The sequence below is a fragment of the Ixodes scapularis genome, unplaced genomic scaffold (genome assembly GCF_016920785.2).
Source record: "Ixodes scapularis isolate PalLabHiFi unplaced genomic scaffold, ASM1692078v2 PGA_scaffold0__279_contigs__length_252992795, whole genome shotgun sequence".
NCBI classification, from domain to species: Eukaryota; Metazoa; Arthropoda; class Arachnida; order Ixodida; family Ixodidae; genus Ixodes; species Ixodes scapularis.
The window spans coordinates 64,131,984-64,151,635 of record NW_024609835.1 but is presented as its reverse complement, the minus strand read 5'-3'; the positions used below and the strand labels follow the sequence as shown (position 1 = coordinate 64,151,635).

Below are 19,652 nucleotides of genomic sequence, written 5' to 3'. Positions count from 1 at the left end.
TCTCTAAATAAAAAGAAAACGCTGGATCTTGCCGTAATTATTTAAAAGCCAATAAATCAAGCCACTTCAATCCGGTTCCAAGCCATGACTTTGTTTCCGCACGGCACGTCGTAGCGAGTATTTCTATTGTAGTGTTTGTTTTTCTATCTGTGCTGTTCGCGCACGGCTGCGATTGCCGTCTTGAATTAATCTCTGTAGAGTGGGTATTCACGCAGCTGGGCGTCGTCTAGTGTTTCTCGTCTTTTCAATACAAGAAGTTTGTCATTTTTATTCATATTCAACTTCGACATAATTAACCCTAAATTACAAATAAATCTTTTTCGAGAGAAGTTCGAAATTTTGTATTTAGACCGAGGTTCGGTCTGTAGATGGTTTCAGTGTTATCAAGGTCCACATATATGTACACACAGTGCTCATGAAACTTGCACGGAACAAGCAAAATGTGGCATATCTCGTGTGAATGCCACTCTGTCGGCAGGCGAAGAATGGCACCCTGACGGTAGCGAGCAATGGAACAGTCCAAGCAGACATGAGGCCGCCCCGCTCGCCCAAAGGCGAAATCACTGCTGGCTTGTGGACACTGCAGTCATTTGACGGACCTGCCGATCTACACTTCTTTTTTCATTTTTTCTTATGAAAGAGCATCAGTGACGGTAAAGACTCCAGTGATTGAATGGCTCGGTCAGTAGGCATTTCCGTCAAGCGGGAAATCTATGCCTTTTGCCACACAATTGTCGGAACCACAAAACGTGTCCTGGGTGTAGACGGTAAAATTTTTGCAAGATATAGATATTTTGTCCTTAGACGTGCCACCAATCAACACAGTCTCGTTCTGGTTACATACACGATACGTATTAATATAAAAATCATAACCATTCATAAAATGAAAATTGGTAGCACACATTTTTAATCGCGCTTTGTTTTTAGTTTTTGGCCGTTTAGTTTAGCGCCAAACGGAATCACAAAATTAAAACATTCCTTCCACATTTAGGTTACAAAAGAAAATACATATAAAACAGTTCAAGTATTTTTAATATTGATTTATTAATATAGACTTTATAGTATCAAGAAAAAAGTCCCATTTTGGTACATAAATATCATACACTCTTAGAAAAAAAGGAGTCCAAAGGGAGTCACTGCTTCCACGACTCTCTTTGACACTTAAGGACTCTCTTAGAGAGTCAATTTTTCGTGTGACTCTGTTTTGACTCTTCCCCTTCTCAATGGGAGTCACAGGTCAGCAGCATTTGCCCTACCGAAAAAAAAAGTATGAATGCTGCTTCGCGGCGTCCATCCGGCAACCCAAGCCCCGCCGTTTCCCTATGCACCTCTAGAAAGGGAGTCCGACACCATTTAGTTCAAAGCTTTGTCGACATTTTATTTTCAATAATTGTGCAAAAAAAAAAAAATTAAAAAGGAAAGGAAAAAAAAACAATGCACAAAGTTTCGTCGACATTCATTTTTCTCAAGAATAATTGTAAAAAAAGAACAAAAAAAAAAAACGTATGTTTATTTTTTGCATCGAACCTGGGTTCGCTCCGTAAGAAGCGGGCACCTTTCCACATAGCTACACCTGCGAGTACTCGTTTTGAGAATTCGTTTTATACGAGATTCAACAAGTTTCGCGTCGTGCACATTATTCGAAACCGAATAATGCGTCTGCATTCTACATATTTCTAGAACTGTCGTGGGGTGCGTGTCTGGGAGCGAGTGAAGGTGCAGCAGCTTATTCAAGACTATACTCCGTTTCATACGTAGCATGCAACGCAGTCAAAGCTAGCGCACCGGTTTGCATCGCCGACCGTGTCCACGTTCACCCCATAAAATAGTGCGTCCCCTGCGAAAACACTTATAAAAAAGTCGAAAAAGGTGCCTCCTTGGATCTAGAAACTGATAGTGGTGTTATGATTTCGACGGAGCACAAATTTTTTTCAATAAAAAGAAAAAGATAATGTAAACTACTTTAAATTGTTTTCGTTTTCGTCCGTGCGGCAGCAGCTGCGGGTTTTCGGGTTGTGTGGCACTGGCTGGTTTTGAGAAGATAGCGTCTTACGCAACAAGCTCAAGTACCTCTCCTGCTCGGATATTTTCAAAGATTCGTTGTGCGCAGACCTTGAAAGAGTGCAAGCAGGTGATCGCCAACGTGTACGCGAGTACAAGAACGCGTTTCCCGGAGAAGTCGGTCGTGAAGTCCTGGAGACGGTCAGCAACAACACCGGAGTGTGCGCCCGTACTGTCGCGAAGTACAAGGCGCAGTGTCTATCTGGAAAGCTGGCGTCCCCGAAGCGAAGACCTCGCCATGTAGAAGTTTCGAGCACGGGGACTGTCAAGCATGCCGAATTCACACACAACGCCATTCGCCTCAAGGTGCATCGCAAGCACCCCGAGAGGGGGATTTCTACCCTTGACAGCTATTTCAAAATAAGCTGTTCAGGCCACAACTATTGTCGATTGACGTCCTATTATAAATTTTGGGGCAAGGCTGCTATCAGTGAGATTCCTCATTCCACGCTGCACGAAAAAAATATTTAACTCGGTGCTGCAGGCAAATAACACTTGCAAAGCGGCAGAGCAGATGGTAGAAATGTGGCCTCTCGGCGACTTACAAATAAATAGCAAGAAGAAAGGAGGAATCGAAATATGCAGTTCGGCAATGCGCACAATCTTGCACAAAAAATGGCTAAAAAAAAAAAAAAAAACTGCGCGTCCAGTGGGTTTGAACCACTGCCGCCGAGACGTCGGTATCGCCAGAGCAGCCCTACCACTCGTCCACGAAACGCGCCCAGGAACACATTTTTTTTTTCTGTATTTTCATGCGCACCACTTCAGTACCTTTGACAGCTTTGCACGCTATGTATGAAAATGGTTATAAGTGCCCATTTTGAGAACCACACCACCACACTGCGAGTTGAAGCAACGCCGAAGGCTCACGTCTCGCAGCGCCGCCTGTTGAATAACCATTAGAAGAGTTTGCGCACTGTGAAAAGGTAAGAGCGCTCACACCGAAGAGCTCTCTTTACAACGCCTACACACACACAGAGAGCTTTTTAAGAGCCACTGATTGTAGCAATCGCATTCCGAAGACGCCGCGTTGTCGTAGATTGTTTTTCACCAGCTAGGTCCTATAGGGATGAGGCCAAGGCCAAGGCTGGGGGATTCATCGCCGGAAACGTAAAGGAACCAAGCAAACGACGTGAGGCTCGCGGAAGCGGTTCGTGGGAGCCGACGACGCCCAAGCCACGATCCAAGCAGCCCTAGTAGCAGCCTTGCTTCCGAGAAGACTGTATATTCTTTCCGGCGGGCACACAATACTCCGACAGCATGCTTGCGGCTGATGTGGATTGCAGGAGGTGGCTAACAGGACGACCAATGCACAGAAAATAGGTTGAGCACAACACAGTACGCAACGATTGTCGCCGCCATGTTGAAATAAAACCAAGCTGCGGCAGGCCAAGCTACAGTTTAGTATACGACGAAGCTGAGACAGGCCAAGGTTCAGTTTAGTACACAACCAACATACTTCATTACAAAGAATTAGATAAATGTTTAAACAAATTTTTTTACGTTTAAAAGTTCTAATGTATGTCGATTAAAACAGAAACATTCACGTTGAGTCAAATGAGTTTCGTCGTAACCAGCGAACGTCGCCGCGTCGGCCGCGACGCCATCGCCAGCGTAACCAAAATCAAAAACAAAGCAAGCTGCAAACTTTCGGGCTGTTTCAGGCCTTTAGCACCTTTAGTGCCTTCGAAGAACGTTCTCCGAAAAACAAAAGTGTCTCAGATGTCGCCGTGCCCGTGGACCGAGCTGTGGGTTTTGTGTCTACTTGGTGAGTACTCTTGTATTCGTTTGACTTCTTCAGTGCTTTCTTTTCGGAGTGTTTGTGAAGTGTCCTTGTGTGTGTGTGCAGGAAGCGTGAAGGCGAACGCGGCGAACGTGTGGGGCTCCTTGTCGCACACGTGCTTAGCGCATGGGATGACCTTCGAGCTTTTCCCGAGGAAGTCCCGCAACCGACCTGTCACCACGGCCTGTCACTGAGCGAGCAGCTGCAGATTGCGGGAACGCACACAGAGGCGAAGGTCCCACCGAAGCCGGAGGGGGTGACGGGACTTCGTAAGTCTATCGGGAGCTTTATCTCGTGGATCGGTGGACAAGGCGAGTTCTACAAATCGGGTGGCGCCTTGGTACGGCTGTGGTACCACCTAACTAGGCGGTGTGTTTCGCGGAACCCATGACCGCATTATGTGCTGGCGCTCGTATTTGCACCCCGTTTGCTTTCACTGCGGGTGTTCGAAATCAGGTTCGTTTCTCTGCATTGTTGATGTTGCTTTCGAAGAGGTCTTTTTTGACTAGGGCACAAACTTTTTATACAAAATGCTGTATATGTTGCAGTTATTTGGTAGCCCTCTGGCTGTAGTGTATTGTGAAGGTTGTGGGAAAAAACGCGCATTGAGTAATTACAAAAAGATATACCGGGTGTTTTTGCGAAGACTTTCAAAAATCCTAAAAATTAGGGCGATTGAAAAAAGAAAAAACTCTCTTCGGGAACAAACTACGAGCCACGGCGGACGGCAGGAATTGCCAAAAACCTACTAATTAGCCAGATCATTAATTAAAACTTGTTAATTAACTTTTTAATTAGTGGAAATAGACATATGATTCCAATTAGAAAGTTGCTGAACGTTATCGAAAACCACTAAATCAGTCATTTTCAGAAAGACTTTAAGCGCTTGAGAAGAGTAGTAGCGCACTAAAATTACCACTCATGGAGCAGGTACAAGGCTGGGGCTAGATAAGAGGTGGGAAAATTGCGCGGGCGCCTTACCGCAAACGCTAGCCTTGTACCTGCTCCACGAGTGGCAACTTCAGTGCGCTACTACTCGTCTCACGCGCTCAAAGTCTTTCTGAAAATGACTGATTTAGTGGTTTTCGATAACGCTCAGCAACTTTCTAATTGGAACCATATGTCTATTTCCCCTAATTAAAAATTTAATGAACAAGTTTTAATTAATTATCTGGCTAATTAGTAGGTTTTTGGCAATTCCTGACGTCCGCCGTGGCTGGTAGTTTGTTCCCGAAGAGAGTTTCTTCGTTTTTCAATCGCCCTAATTTTTAGGATTTTTGAAAATCTTCGCAAAAACACCCGGTATATATATAATCTAGTGTCGAGTACCGTCCGACGGCACTCTTGCAGAACGTTCAGGTGCCTTGCAGTGGCACTCCACTCACGTCTTCAAGTGCCGTCCGAATGTCTTATGTAAAGCGAATTGTCAAAACGAGTTTTTCGACGTTGTAGCGTAGCTTATTGGAAATTGTAGCATAGCTCGCCTCATAGGCAGCGGACCCGGATTCGATCCACAGTGTGGGCTTACTTTTTAAAATCTTTTTCTCGAACATTTTGTTTTGTCGAGGCATTTGGCGATATTTACGTCATTTCTTTTTTACCATTAACACTGGGGAAAAAAAAAAAGGATGTTGTCGACGAAACTTTGCTTAAAGGGGGCCCTGCAACAACTTTTTGACTGGTTTTTAATTTGCACCGAACATGAGCGCACTGAACGTAGTAACTTAATCTTTTCTCAAATTTCGCTTTATTTTAAAAGTTATAGGCAATTTAGAATTACAAAAACAAACAAAAAATAACCTCTTTCATGACGTCGTAGGTCCTGGCTTGAGTGGCCGTGAACTAGAGGAGTAGTGAGCTCATCGAGCGCTCACGGCTGCTGCACTCCGTGTCGACGGCTCGAGAGGGCGCCACTAAAGCATATTCTGGATAGGCTGTATGAGGCGGGTGGCCAGGGCGGCTTGCATTGCATTTGCTGCGCGATTAAGGACTAATTTGGCATAACACTTCATTGGCCACAAACTACAGCAAACACGGTGTTAAGATCAGTTCAGAACGGGAGCCACTTCGTGCTGCCATACCGCCAAACGGCCAAATCGCCAGCCAAGCTCGTGCTGAAAGCCTTCGGAACGCTCGGAACCGGTCGAATCCTCGATCCGGTATACGACCGCAGCGCCGCCGCATACATTCGGGACCTTTCTACGCTCACTGTTCGTTGGAGCCTCATCCCACAAGCCTTTTCTAGTATGCGCCGTTTTTTCCGCCGCTTGGTGGGGGGTTTGTCGACGAGTCTTTTCTTGTTTCCATACTTTATAAACTGCATTTGTTTCTTTTCTGATCTAAATTACCAAACAAAAACTACTTTCATACATAACTGAAACGGTTCGCGACACTTATATTTTGTATTTCGACTAAAAAAAAGCTTCTAGCGGCTCTGACCAGTGGTAAGCCCAGGACCAAAGACGTCACATATTGCGCGCTTTCGGCGATGCCGGTCGCCCTCGTAAATGGAGGAGGTTTCCGCATCTTCCGGTTAAAATATGACTCACTGATATTTAGTTACTCTCTCCGTGCCCGCTGGCTTGCCCGAACCCCGAGAGACGTGGAAACTACAAAGAAGGTAGGCGCTTAAATATGATTGCAGGGCCCCTTTAACAAAATGGTATGGGCGTCCCTTTCCGGAGGTACATGGGGGACAGCGGGGCTCGGTATGGGACAGAGGGGCTGGACGCTGCGAGGCGTCATGTGCAACGGGGCCAAGTAGGTTAATAGTTTTGTAATTAGCAGCCGCATACTGTTGCCGCGAGGCGGCATGAATGTATGTGGGGGGTTGGTTAACGAGCTCCCCAGGGATACATGTGCTGTTCGACTTTCTTTCGGACGGCACTTGTAGGCACGGGTGGAGTGCCGTCGGACGGCACTGTAGACAGCCAAAAAAACAACAGAAAATGAGGTGTTTCAAACAACTTTCTTGAAGAGATCATGAACTGATTTTTCAACTACTTCCTCGTCAGCTTTCCTCCTCAGTACATAAGCAGAGTGAGAAACCATGTGGTCGTATTTCACTGAAACCCAAAGGTCTGCCAGCAGCAGTCTGAGAGCGGGCATGGACAAAGCCCAACATAAATTTCGCACTTCACATTTTTGCAAGTTCTGACAACCATGAAGGGAGCGACGAAACAAGCGATGGCGACCCTTTTTGCTATCACTCAGCCGCACGATGAGGCACACTGCATGAAAGCAACTGGAGCAAGCGACCAATGTGATGAGCGACGTTTTCTAGTAATTCAAGGACCGAGCAGCGTTACAAGCGACAGTGAGAAATCTCCGTTGCTGTTGCCGATGCTCGTCTCGTTGCTCACTAAATCGCTTACATGCGGTCCAGCCTTAATTGTCTGAAAGCGAGAGACACGTGCCACGAGTGAGTACCGTGCTGCCACTCACTTCCAGGTGCCTCTCATTTCAGGGCTACACTGCCATTTGCTTCCAAGTCCTGCACGGGCCTCCTGCTCAGGCGCTTTGATGCCACTTACGAAACTAGCACAAACTCGTCAAGGGGGTTTAGGTGGGGTTAGTCATCCGGTGTGTTTGCCGCACCATTCTTTACGGTGCCTCGACAGTCCACAGTCACTTCACAGTAACAGGTTGGGACGCCATGATGACAGCGGCACTTGTGCCTGCTTGTCTTATTCACTAGAGGTTTGAAGACCAACTGCAGACTTTCGGCAGCATGACACTTTCGGTTTTGTAACATCATTGTTGCTTCCTTGGGACAACTCTTAATACATGGGAGGAACAAGATGGCAATTGCACCAGTGGAGAATACGTCCAGGCACTATACCTGTACTAAAACTTGCTTGATCACCTATTTATTTATGATTATCTTTACACTTGCAGTGTTACCTCCGAAGCGGGGTTTCCCGACCAGAAGAAAAATTTGACAGGGCCATAGGCAAGGCCAAGTTCGACTCGCGCTGCTGATCCTGTTGTCCCGGTGCCTCTACAAGGGCGAGGACCTGGTCAATAGGAGTGTGACAGGCCAACCTTCCAGGCGTGACAAAGTATGGCGCCGTGGGAGGGAAGCCCATTACACCTGTCAAAGTGGATGCAACTGCAGGTGCGTGCCTTGCTGCATGTCCGCCTTCCCGGCTCTAAACTATGTAGAAATTGGAAGGTTCAGCATCGTGCATTATATAGGTTTTATAGACCATACGCGAAATAGCTCTTGGGTATCATCATCATGCCGCTCGGAGCGACACGTGGTGGGTTTTGATATCTTGAATGTGCAAATGCCACTATACCTCGTCTCGCCTCAGCATGAACTAACTGCAAAAGCTGTGCAAGCGCAAGCGGGTAGCCTTGGCTGGAGGATAGAACCGCAGTATGTGTGCGTCCACAGGTTTCCAATGTCAACGGCAGAAGCTTCCGAGGTGTCCCAAGCATGCACCAGCAACTTCGGGAGGATACATGGGCACTGCTATCTTGGAAGCACTTTCCAAGATTAAAGAAAATGAACACAGTTGGCAAAAACTTGAGTCTTAAGGCCCGTTCACACTCTTGCAACCGAGTACGACCAAGAGAGACGAGATCTGTTAAAACTTCTTAAAATTTCTTAGGACGAGGGTACACACTGGCATTCTGGCGCCATCTATGCGGTGACCCTGAAATTGCACTTTACAAGAGCGAAGGTTTCGCGTAATTTCCGAGGTCAAAAGTGTGTAATACCTGTAGGAAAGGCTTGTTTAAAACGTTGACAAAAGTTTTTCGAGCCAAGAAAGAAAGGATAATGCGCAAGAGAAATAGTAAATATGCCGGACCGCCGAGTTTACACTGCTACCCAATAGATGGTGCCAGTGTGGCCTCTCGTTGTAAGAGGTTTTAAGGAACCCAATTTTAAGAGGTCGCAAGAGTGTAAACGGGCCTTTAGAGAACCATGCAGTGAATGGAAAACCTAACAGTTCATGTGTTCTTGGCATTTCATCAGGTTCTCGGCAGGCCTCTTCACGATGTATATTATGTGCATTACTTTTGTATTTGTTGATTTTTCTGGAAACGGGTGCCAGCAGGTACGGGCATAGACAATCGTAATTATATTCGTGCATCTGTACAATTTTTTTTGTTATTTTATTTTAAAGCTTGCTATTTAGTTTTGAAAGAACTTCGTGGTTCCCATGGCGAAGTTGCAAACATTATATTGGTATGCTCAAAACCAGTCCAAGGTCAGAACTAATGCCAAGGTATCTAAAAAAAATAATGTGACCAGAAACAATGTCATTTATTATGTTGTCAAGCTAGGCCTCGCAAATATTAGCCAAATCGGGTCCACTAGTACCCACCCATGTAGGAGGGTGTCTTTAGTGCCCATGCTTGTTGTTTAATTAGACCTTGAACATGGTTCCTTACTATGTAGGACTTGCATTACGAATGAGTTTTCTAGTTAACGGTGGTGTTCCTATTAACGAACCATTGATGTCACAGGTAGTATAGATAACCTCTACATTCTCGGAGTTCTGTAGACAAAGGGGCTGCCCAAAGATTACACAGCAGGATGGTGCCCCGCTACAGAACACCAGTATATGTCGTACCATAGCCTCCTTTATACTGACAAAACCTGGCAGATTGCCACGAGAAGCGGTCGCCGAAATGGAAAAAATGAAGTGGCATACAACGGAGAAGAGTCTCGCCGTAGTGGACGCGAAACACGAAAAAAGTATGTTTTGGGTCCTCGCCACTGCAAAAGCTGTGTGCTGACGTCCAGGTTCCGCGAGGAATGGCTCTTTAATGCTCTGTGCTACCAAATCCTCACGCTCCAAAATCTGTGACCAGGCACTCTATGACTCCGTCGTCGAACTGGCAGGCTTTGTGAGTTTAGAGGTGCTATAATCATACACTAATCCACTTTACTCCTTTTTTTTTTTTTCAGGGGGAGGGCATCTTTTTGTTTGCATTCTTAAAAAAAGAGGGTTAGACTGTTATGATTAAATTGGTGTGGACAACCACTAACAAGCTCTGTTTGCTGTCGTCAGGGCCTACGCTATTCTTATCAATTCCAATCTTCGCAAAAGAAAAGATAGGGGAAGGGACAAAACCGGAGGAAAGTTGTGCCGTTTGCGTGGTCGATGTAACTACTCATGCTAAAGATAAATCACATGTAACTATGGTTGTTTGAGATAAATCTGTTTGAAAGGGTGTCTTCGCTATGCCAATCTGTAAACATTTTTTTTTTAAAGCTGGAGATCAAGTGACACAAGTATCATCGCTGTCTTCTCAACTGGTTATTTCAATATTTTATTAGGAGTACTTGGCCATGACTTAAAACAAACCAAAGACCAGATTCTGGCTCATGTTGGCCTTAAAGGGGCGGTGCAATGATTTTCAGATTGAAAGAATTTGTCTCTTGTAACTTTTACCTTGTTTATCGTGTCCCGGAGGATAGAGAAAACATCTCTTTCCTTCGAAATGTTGTGAATTCGCCGCGTAATCGCACAGCGAAAATTGTTGTTCTACCCCCATCTACAGCCACGAGCGGCAGCTGAAGGAACCACCGAGTGACGTCGTTCGGCAGCACGCTGTAGCATGACACCCACTGTTGTCAGCGGAGAATTAGTGAAAATTGTGAAAAAGATTTCAAAATAAATTTAAGTTGTGCAATTCGAGCGAAATATAAGGATTACTTTTGATAAATTTTGCCGCTTCAGTGTAAATAAACGCGTCTAAGTATAGTATTATCAAAGAAAATGTAGTCTTTCTAGTTTCAGTGGCGCCATCTACTCGGGTTCCACAAAAACCGTCCGCGTGTGGACTTCCAGGCGTGGTCGCACTATCTTTTTCTGGTGTCTCGTGTTCGACTTCGGCACCCACGTCCCCACGTTGCCTCGATCACATCGACGATGCCGAGCGCGTGCGGTGTTCCGCATTGTCCCAACCGGTGTCTAACCGCTGCTATGGTCAAATTCAAAAACGTTCAGTTCCATCGTTTGCCGGGTGAGGAACGTCTCAGAGCTGAGTGGTGTCGGCGCATCGATAGAGAGGATCCCGGTCAGGCAGGGGTGCGCGTGTGCTCCGAACACTTCGACGGCGACCGCGAGTACCGGCGTATAGGAAGCGTCCTTCGGGATGCCGGGCAGACTGTGAAGAGAGCTCTTCTCAAGTCCGACGCAGTTCCCTCCCTTCGACTTCCCCCCACTGTGAAGCGTAACATCCCTTCAATGGAGGACCCAACGTCAAAACGCCGAAAACTTGTTGTAAGTGGCGCTCTTATTTCAGTGAACGGTAGACATGGGCATTCGGAACCTTTAGAGCAGAGGTTTACGAAACTTTTCCGATTGCGCAGGACGATGACCCGATTGAGGAGCTGGGCTTCGAAGGGAATGCACCTTGTGAGCACGACTGCCATTGCCGTCACCGACCGACGACAAGCGATGCAGCGGTTCAGGCCGACCCGCAAGAGAAGCCGCAGGTTCCGACCCCGGCTGTTTTGAAAGACAGTTCTGTGGGAACGGATCCAAGGCTGGGAAAAAGATCAGTCGGTAGGGATGAAAAAGACCCCTCCTATATTCGCGTGCTCGGCGTCACATCGTAAAATACATTCGATACAGACTCACAGCCCTGGTTAATCTTCGTCTTATTTGTTTTTTTCGTTGTATTTTACTTTCTAGATCTAGATTGCTGTTAATTGTAATATCAGATGTACAAAATGTAGTGCGTGCCAGAATGTCATTTTGCAGAAGCTTGTACTGAGCCGAGCATATGAGAAACCAGATATGTGAACATCTCTTCTCCCTTTAGGCACGCAGGCAAACTCGTATGCCAGAGGCGTCACTAGCCACCACGTTCAGACAGAAGCTTTGGAGCTACCTGGCAGTTGCAGCGCCACTGCCAGCATCGGTACCACCACCACTGCTGCTGTATCTGCCTCCTTCCCCACAACCACCACGGCCACCACCCCTGCCCCTCAAGTGCCACCACAAGGGACAGTCCTGGCACCTGCCACTAGCCCAGTCCCAAGTCATTCACACGAGGAGGAGGAGGATGACGACGAAGAGGAAGAGGAGGAGGAAGAGAAGGACGACGACGACCCCCTGTATGAGCCATTCAGCAAAGATGGCTTTGTCGAGTAAGAGTGGTTTTCCCCTTGGATGAGGCCTAAATTAGAGCGAACATGCACATTGCATCATGTCGTAAGTGTGAACACAACACCGATGCCACACTGTAAAAATGCAAACGCAGCATCGGTACCTCTTTTCACTTTACTTCAAAATTGTATTGGCTGCACCCAATTTCATGTCCCAAGTTTATGCCCCAAATTCCACCGCACTAGTAGTTTGGACTACATACAACTTTTCAGTTCTAAGAGGAAAAACAAAAAAAAACCTACCGATCCGTTGTTCGTGCTAACAGGGTCGCGCTGTGTAGCTATTTTGATTTCAGTTATATTTTGTAGCATCAGCATCTCCTTGTAATTGTGGTGTGCTCTACTTATATATGACTTGCATTACATCAAATCAGCTGCCCCTGTAGGGTAGAGAGCTGCACAGGTACGGGTCAGCCCAGCTTGTGGGCCGGGCTCAGGTTTCTTGGCTACTTTCATGAAGGGCCCGGGCCGGGTACGGGCCTTACATTCAAGTCTACAAGGCGGGCCGAAATGGGCCAAGCCAGCCATTACTTTTTTCATTTTTTTAGCAGCAGTGTGTTTTGGAAGTTTGGGGGTTGTGAGAGGAACCATAGTAGGGCAAACTCAAATGCTGAAAGGGATGCTGAACCGATATTTGAAATCTCATAATTATTGCTCGAGCGGGCTTCACGGGATGGTACTGTACCTAAAAACGATATTCAATCAGACGGATGGGGCCCGAATTATTGTATTTCTTTGAATTAAGAGTGAATTCTCGGCCGAGCGAGCGAGTCCTTCTGAGAGCAGGCGTAACAAAACTGACGTGCGCATTCTTGGCGCCCCCAGCGCCCCTGGTGCCTCCGCACATTCTCCTCGTTCGTTGGCCTTGATTCTTCGCTCGGCGGCTGTTCTCAAAGCGGCTGATACTAACAATATGGTGCCTCGATCGCGTCTTCGACTGGTGTGTTTAGCGCCCTATCCCGCCCATACATCAAAAGTGGTCCCAAGGTGGCAACAAATGACGCGAGTGTCATGCTGTTGCCTGTCGCGATCCTGGCGGTTGGCCGTAGAAATGCTGACAAAAAGCACGAGCGAACGTGAGTGTCGCTGTCGTCACGGCGTCGCATTAGGCGTCCCAACTTCCGGCTGCTCTAGCTTCCGTGAACTGTCACAGTGAAAGCGACCTGCAGCAGAACAGGCGTCTGCCACATTCACCACAACTGTTGGAACGCCGCCAGGGTCGCGACAGGCGACATGACACTTCTATGACGTCATTAGGCGGAAATCGAGGGACCACTTTTCTGGCCGCGGTAAACACACCAGTCGGAGACGCGTTCCAGGCACCATACTAACAATAACAAACGCCACCCGGCTTAGCGCCTGGCTTGGCTTGGCTCCGTCTGTCTCTTGAGGCGAATGAGAATGCGCACGTCACGAGGCGAGCTTTCCACGACGCTCACCAGGGGTCGCGTAAAATTGTATTTTTCGTGTTTATTCAATTTTATACGCCTTCTCGCTCAAAACAACGTCATTTAGAAGAAAAGGACATGCTATGTATGCCATTGCGGCCAAGAATTTCCACCCAAAATTTCGGTTCAGCATGTTTTTGTACGGTTCGGTGTGTGCAGCCGCAGCAGCGGATGCCTTTCCAAAGCACTAGAGGTACGGCGTTTCTTTTCGTCACAGGCGGCACCGCTGCGTACGATCACTTATTCACATTAGCGCGCACACATATGCACCTCGCCTGCACAATATGCACCCTTGCAGGCGTAAACCATCCGTACATATGAGTGTGTGCATCCACAATATGGGTGAAGAGGTTCCCCTGAAGGGTGCTTATCCTAAACAATTTCTTGCAAACCACTACAAAAGATGGAAACATTTTTTTTTTCTTTTCGGTTGTACTCGGGGAAAGTGGGCAATTTAGAAATTCGTCCGTCTTTCGTCCAAACCATTCGCGACGTTTCTCTTCCTTTTCAACTTCGACATGTGGTTCTGTTTACTGGTGCTTGTCATTTTTTTGTTTCTGTCCTTTCCGCTCGGGTTTGGTTGCAGAAAAGGACGATTGGGGTGATTTTTCCTAACGAGCTGCCTAGGCCCGCAGATTGGTCCAACTAATGATAGCAGCAAAAAACAAAAAAAACAAACAAAAACATATGTTTACTGCATTGACTTTTGGGTATCGTAATCAACATATGTGTAGCAGTGTCAAGCCAGCTGCCATGCCATGTAATTTGTGAGCTATTCACACTGGGCTAAAATAGAGGGGGCCAAAGCAAGCCCATGAAAATTAGCGTCGGGCCGGGCTGGGCCGACTTGGAAATCAATAGTGGGCCACGGGTGGTTCCGGGCCCAAGTGACCGGGAGCAAGGGCTGGGCCAGGCTTTTAAATATTGGCCCATGCAGACCTCTACTGTAGCGGCTTTCCAGTTGGTTGCTTACCTTCTCAAGTGCATGTTTCACACCACAAAATTGATCTTTCTGGGCAAGAACAGGTAGGAACGATTACTACCATGGTGCATATATGTCACATGCTAATGTATGCACACATTGACACCATCAGACTCTAGTAAGAGTTAAAATTTTTACAAACATTTCGCTAAATGTTATTGTAGTTCGTTATAACAGGGGTTGCCTTGTACAGGATGTCCCTCAAAATGTATCAGTAGATGGTTCAGGTGTGAATGAGGCAATATAGCTCAGTTTTTTGTTGCTCAGTCAGAGCAGAGAAGCGGTTGTCAAACATTATGCATTTGTAATATTTACAGCAATGCAGGAACCTTTTGCGGAGAGCCAGGATGCAATGAACGGAAGTTCCTCGTCTTCGGCAGCTGCCTGCGAGAGTTGTTTGCGGTGTGCCAGACATGCTACCGCCCATGCAGCGTGTCTATGAGAGCCACTGGCACACTACTGACAGTGCGCACCTCTTGCCCGACTGGGCATTCGCATCGCTGGGAAAGCCAGCCGTCCATAAACGGCAGGGCTCTCGGGAATCTCCTCATCTCGGCGCTTGTGCTGTTCACGGGGGCCTCTCCAACCAACACTCTGCGCCTGCTCCGTCTGATGAATGTGCAAGTCATCTGTAGCAAGACCTTCTTCAACTACCAGCGAGCCATTTTGGTTCCCGCTGTTGAGCAGGTGATTACATGATGCCATCTGACGAGCTTTATCTTACATGCTTTTACATTTAAATGCAGTGTTTCACCACAGTGCTTTGGCCAGTATCAAACATTCTAGTATTGTCTTCCATAGGTGTGGATGGACGAGCAGGGCAAGCTGTTGGAGGAGCTCCACGACCAGCCCCTTGATCTTGCCGGCGACGGGAGGTGCGACTCCCCTGGTTACTGCGCAAAGTACCTGACGTACTCCTTGCATGTACCTGGTCTCAACAAAATCTTGAGCAGGTTCAGGTGGGAGAGGTGAGGACCAGATTCATCCTCCTCATTGCTAAACCATGCATTTTGAACAAATAATTCTGTTACTAACATGTACAGCAATGGTCACAATTGGTGCTAAGCTGTTAAATTAACTTGCTGTCTGGTGTCAGGAGTCTGGAGCCCTTCTATTTCAGGAAGAAAATAGCCTAAAGGGGCACCGACACGTCAAAATAATATTTTTTCTTATTATCCGAAACAATCGAAAACGATGCCTGGACATTACCCTCCAAATTCGAAACTTGGGAATTCAGTATTTGTGAAGTAAAAAAAGTATTTCCAAATGCCGAATTTTAAGTTTCCTCGCGATCCGTGGTAGTGGAGTGTCGTCAACTATTGAGGGGTCCTGCAAGTCGAATTTCTTTATTGCCTTCGCCCCTCCGCTCTGAAACGCCGTTGCGTTGCCGCCGAATGTTGCTGCGACCCAAAGCTAACAGGTGATGAGGGCGGGGGAAAAGGGCGCCGGCACACCAAGAAAATGGTTTCCTGCGTGCATGCTGTGCTGCCTATCGCTGCGAGCAGAAGACGCTGCCAGCAGAGTCACAACCGAAACTATGATACAGAAACACTAAACCCAGTTGTTTTGACTATTTGACGATTCCCTTTCCGAAGTCTGAAAGGTTTTCGGGCACATAAAAAGACCGCTTCGTCCGATTCCCCAACTCACCAATCACCCTCTGCTACATGCGTCGAGCGCCGTCATGTTTTTCGAGGGAGGATAAAAATCCAGGAGGCGACTTCACACCAGACTTTGATTTTTGGTATTTCAAAAAGAAGGGCCGTAGTGCGTTCAGAACAGCGTTCAAAAACATGTTTTACGATTGGCGTTATGAAATGTTATAGAAATGTCGCCTACAAAGCTTCTTAATTTCATGATTTTTGATGTCGCCAATCGAAAAAAGCGAGGAGGTGAGGAGCGGGAGAAAAACACGACAAAAAATTTAAATAAATATGCGCGCGTGAAAAAAATTTTTTTTTTTTCAATGCAGTGTTTTTTTGCATGTCTACGACTACAATTTTTATCGTTTTAGACAATAAAAAAAAGGTACAACCTTTGGAGTGTCAGTGCCCCTTTCAGACTGGTAATGCTGCAGAATAACTCGTACACTAAACTTTCACTTGAGCAAACTTCAAGGAGCCTAAGGAAATGGTTCACTTAGCTGAAAGTTCACTAAACTGAACATGGAACAGCATAGGGCACGGCATACATGGATTCAAAAGCCGCTCCAGAGGCGATAGTGGCGGGGCAGCAGGCATCGTCTACGCCAGCACTGCAGAGCACAAAACTTCGTTGAACTGATTGCAAAAATAATCCTGGGTTCACCGATCAAGTTCGTTGATCTGAAATATTTGCTGTTCCAACATTCGTTTTTCGTTTAACTGAAACATTTTTGCATAGAATGCACAGGAAACCTGCCGTGGATTTTTTTAAAGTTCGTTATTCTAAAATTTGTTAAACCAACATTCGCTCAAGTGAGAGTTTACTGTGCGTGTATGTGCAGGATAATCCCTGCAGCTTCTGGGAATAACATGGTCCACTTTCCACTGATTACAGTCTGAGGCGGTTCGCAGCAGCGGCCTCATGGAGAAGGAAGGCCTCATCAGGTGCCTGGCCTTCGCAAAGGAGAAGGAGCTGACTGTGCAGTCGCTGACAACGGATAGACACCGATCCATCGCTAAGCACATGCGGGAGAAGGAGCCAGCCGTCCGCCATTACTTTGATGTCTGGCATGTCTCGAAAAGTAAATAGCATTTGTTACGGTTCATTTCCTCTACGTAAACAAAACAACCTGCACTGTTTGTTGACACCTATATTTGTTATGTATGCAAGCAGTTAAAAACTTTTGCATTGTAAGAACAGAAACAGATGTGGCTTGGGAATTGGGAGAGAGCAGTTTTTTCTCGTTTGTTTCTTCGAGGACATCTCGACTATAATTTATGTTTCCTCTGAATGACCAAACTGGGAATGAATATGTCATCTGAACTGAAATGACACCATGCTTTTTGCAGATTATTGCTTTCTCCTGTACTTCTCACTCACTCCCATTGCTTTCCTCTGTAGTACTGGCATGTGCTGGGCAGTAGGTATTGACAGTCCAAACAATATATAAATTCTTTTGACCAGACTGGTCTGGTCAAAAGCGCATAAATACGTTTTGCAAGTGATATGATTTCTCTCCCTTTCTTGAATGTTTTCTTGCAGACGAAACAGGCTAGTGCTAATTTTGCACACTCCTCAAACTGCAGGTGTCAAGAAGGGCCTCAGTTCAGCCAGCAAGAGTCGGGACTGTGCCTCGATTGCTGAATGGGTTCAGCCGGCTGTGAACCACCTCTATTGGTGTGCAGTAGCTAGCCAGGGCGACCCTGACCTGCTTGTGGGGGCCTGGACCAGCATGACCAGGCACGTGGTCGACATTCACGCAGACCACCCCGGGATCTACGCCCAATGCCTTCATGACCCTGACACAGATGGAGATTGGCTGGTGCCAGGTGGGAACACATTTCACATGTCCCTGAAGGTTTGTCACAGTACAGTCGACTCTAATTAGAATCTGACGGACACGGCAAGACTCTTCGAAATAGAGAAAAAAGATCACACCACACATTTTTCTGTTGAGTAGTCACTTCTGATGTGAATTTCTTGACTATGGCACTTCAGTGAACACTGAAATTTGTGAAAGTATTAATGCTAGAGCATTAGCTGTCCCGTGGAGCAAACCAGCTTTATCAGCTTTTGAAGCTGCACCAAAAGGCACCTTAATTACCCTGTCCAGTGGAGAAAAGCCTGTAGTCTGTAGCAGCCACCCCATTGGCTGGCACGCGGCGTAGCTCCAAGGAACGCCACCCCACAGAGAAGCCCTTTCCATGGCGCAGTGGCCCGGCCGCAGAGCCCACCCAGGCAGACTCCAAAGAAGCCGCACAGCCGAGCTCAGCGTGGCGCGCAGCTTGTAGGAATATGCTATGTATGCGAATGCTTATACGGTTGCCTGGACTGTGCCCCTACTTCAAACTAACCAGAAAATAAAATAGACCGACTGAACTACAGGGTCGAGCCTTTAAAAAAGTGGCAAAGTAGTTTATCCACTGTAAACAACACAATAGTGTAAACTTACTAAGCATTGGTCAATTAAATTTTTGTGCAGTAAGTCCTGATTATGCTTTGTTTGTTTTAGATTCACCTGCACATGCTAGGTTCACAGATGTCGTGGCCAGCAAATCCCTGCTCAAGGACCTGCGCCAGCTCTCTCCAGAGACGCAGACGTACGGGCTGGAGTCGTTCCACAGCGTATTGAACAGCTTTGCACCCAAGTCGGCTGCATTTTCTACGAAAGGAATGCTCACCAGGTATGCACATAAGGAAATGCTTCGGAAAAGAACCCGATGCATTGCCCACATCGCTAATATTAAAGCAGTAGCTGTGTTTTATGACATGCAACTCCATGCACTGCTTGCCGTTTTAAGATGTGCTGTTGTAGTTAGTGATAATCGTTCATCGTTATTTATTTGGTAGAATATTATGAAAACCTTTTTGAGCTCTTTTTACGTTTCAGAATTCCTCAGGATCACTAATCTCACTGTGTGAGGGTGTATGTGTGTTGCTAGATTTGTTATTTGAACTTTCCGCTCAGTGACAACCACAGCTGCGGGTATGTCTCAGCAGAGTGATCGTAACATTCAATGCTACATAAAGCTGCCAGTACAACGCGCGCTCAAGTGAAAAGACTGCTATCCCCAATGGTTAGAAACACCTAGAAATGGGGACTAAATTTCTGTAATAAACAGTAAGCAGCATTTCAGAGCACAGATCACCTCTGGGAACTGCTCTACACTTTGTTTGACTGCATTCCCTATTGGTGTAGGACCCGCATCGCAACGCTGCATTGGAACGAAAATGCAAACAGGGAGCAGGCCGTCACCAAAGCTGGTCAACTTCAGTTCAAGGTGAAGTCACCGAAAGCCAGAAAAGGGCACCACACCGCCCATCCCGAAAAGACCAAAGCCACTCACGGTAATCTGGGAGAATCCCACTCTCTGGTGGTTTGGAATGTGTTACAGCATCATGAGATTGATTTCTATAAAGACCATAGTTAGTGGCAGGTTAGTTAAAGACGACCCATGTGGCGGGTTCGAAACCCGGCCGAAACGCCCGCAATCTGACGGAGGCTTATTGCAGAGGAGGCGCCGTGTAACCGAGCTTTCGGATGCACGTCAAGAGATCCCCAGGTGGTCCAAATTAATCCTCAGTCTTCTGCTGGGGCGT

At 46.7% G+C, this 19,652-nt stretch overlaps 1 protein-coding gene across 1 annotated transcript; it reads left to right on the top strand.

Moving 5' to 3' along the window:
• Positions 1-10,734: 10,734 nt before the first annotated feature.
• Positions 10,735-15,283, top strand: LOC120840587 (translation initiation factor IF-2-like). Its single transcript, XM_042288734.1, is given in 5 exon segments — positions 10,735-11,088; positions 11,178-11,373; positions 11,633-11,886; positions 11,888-11,960; positions 15,210-15,283. Coding segments are annotated over 5 exon segments (933 nt in total). The 3' UTR covers positions 15,266-15,283.
• Positions 15,284-19,652: the final 4,369 nt, after the last annotated feature.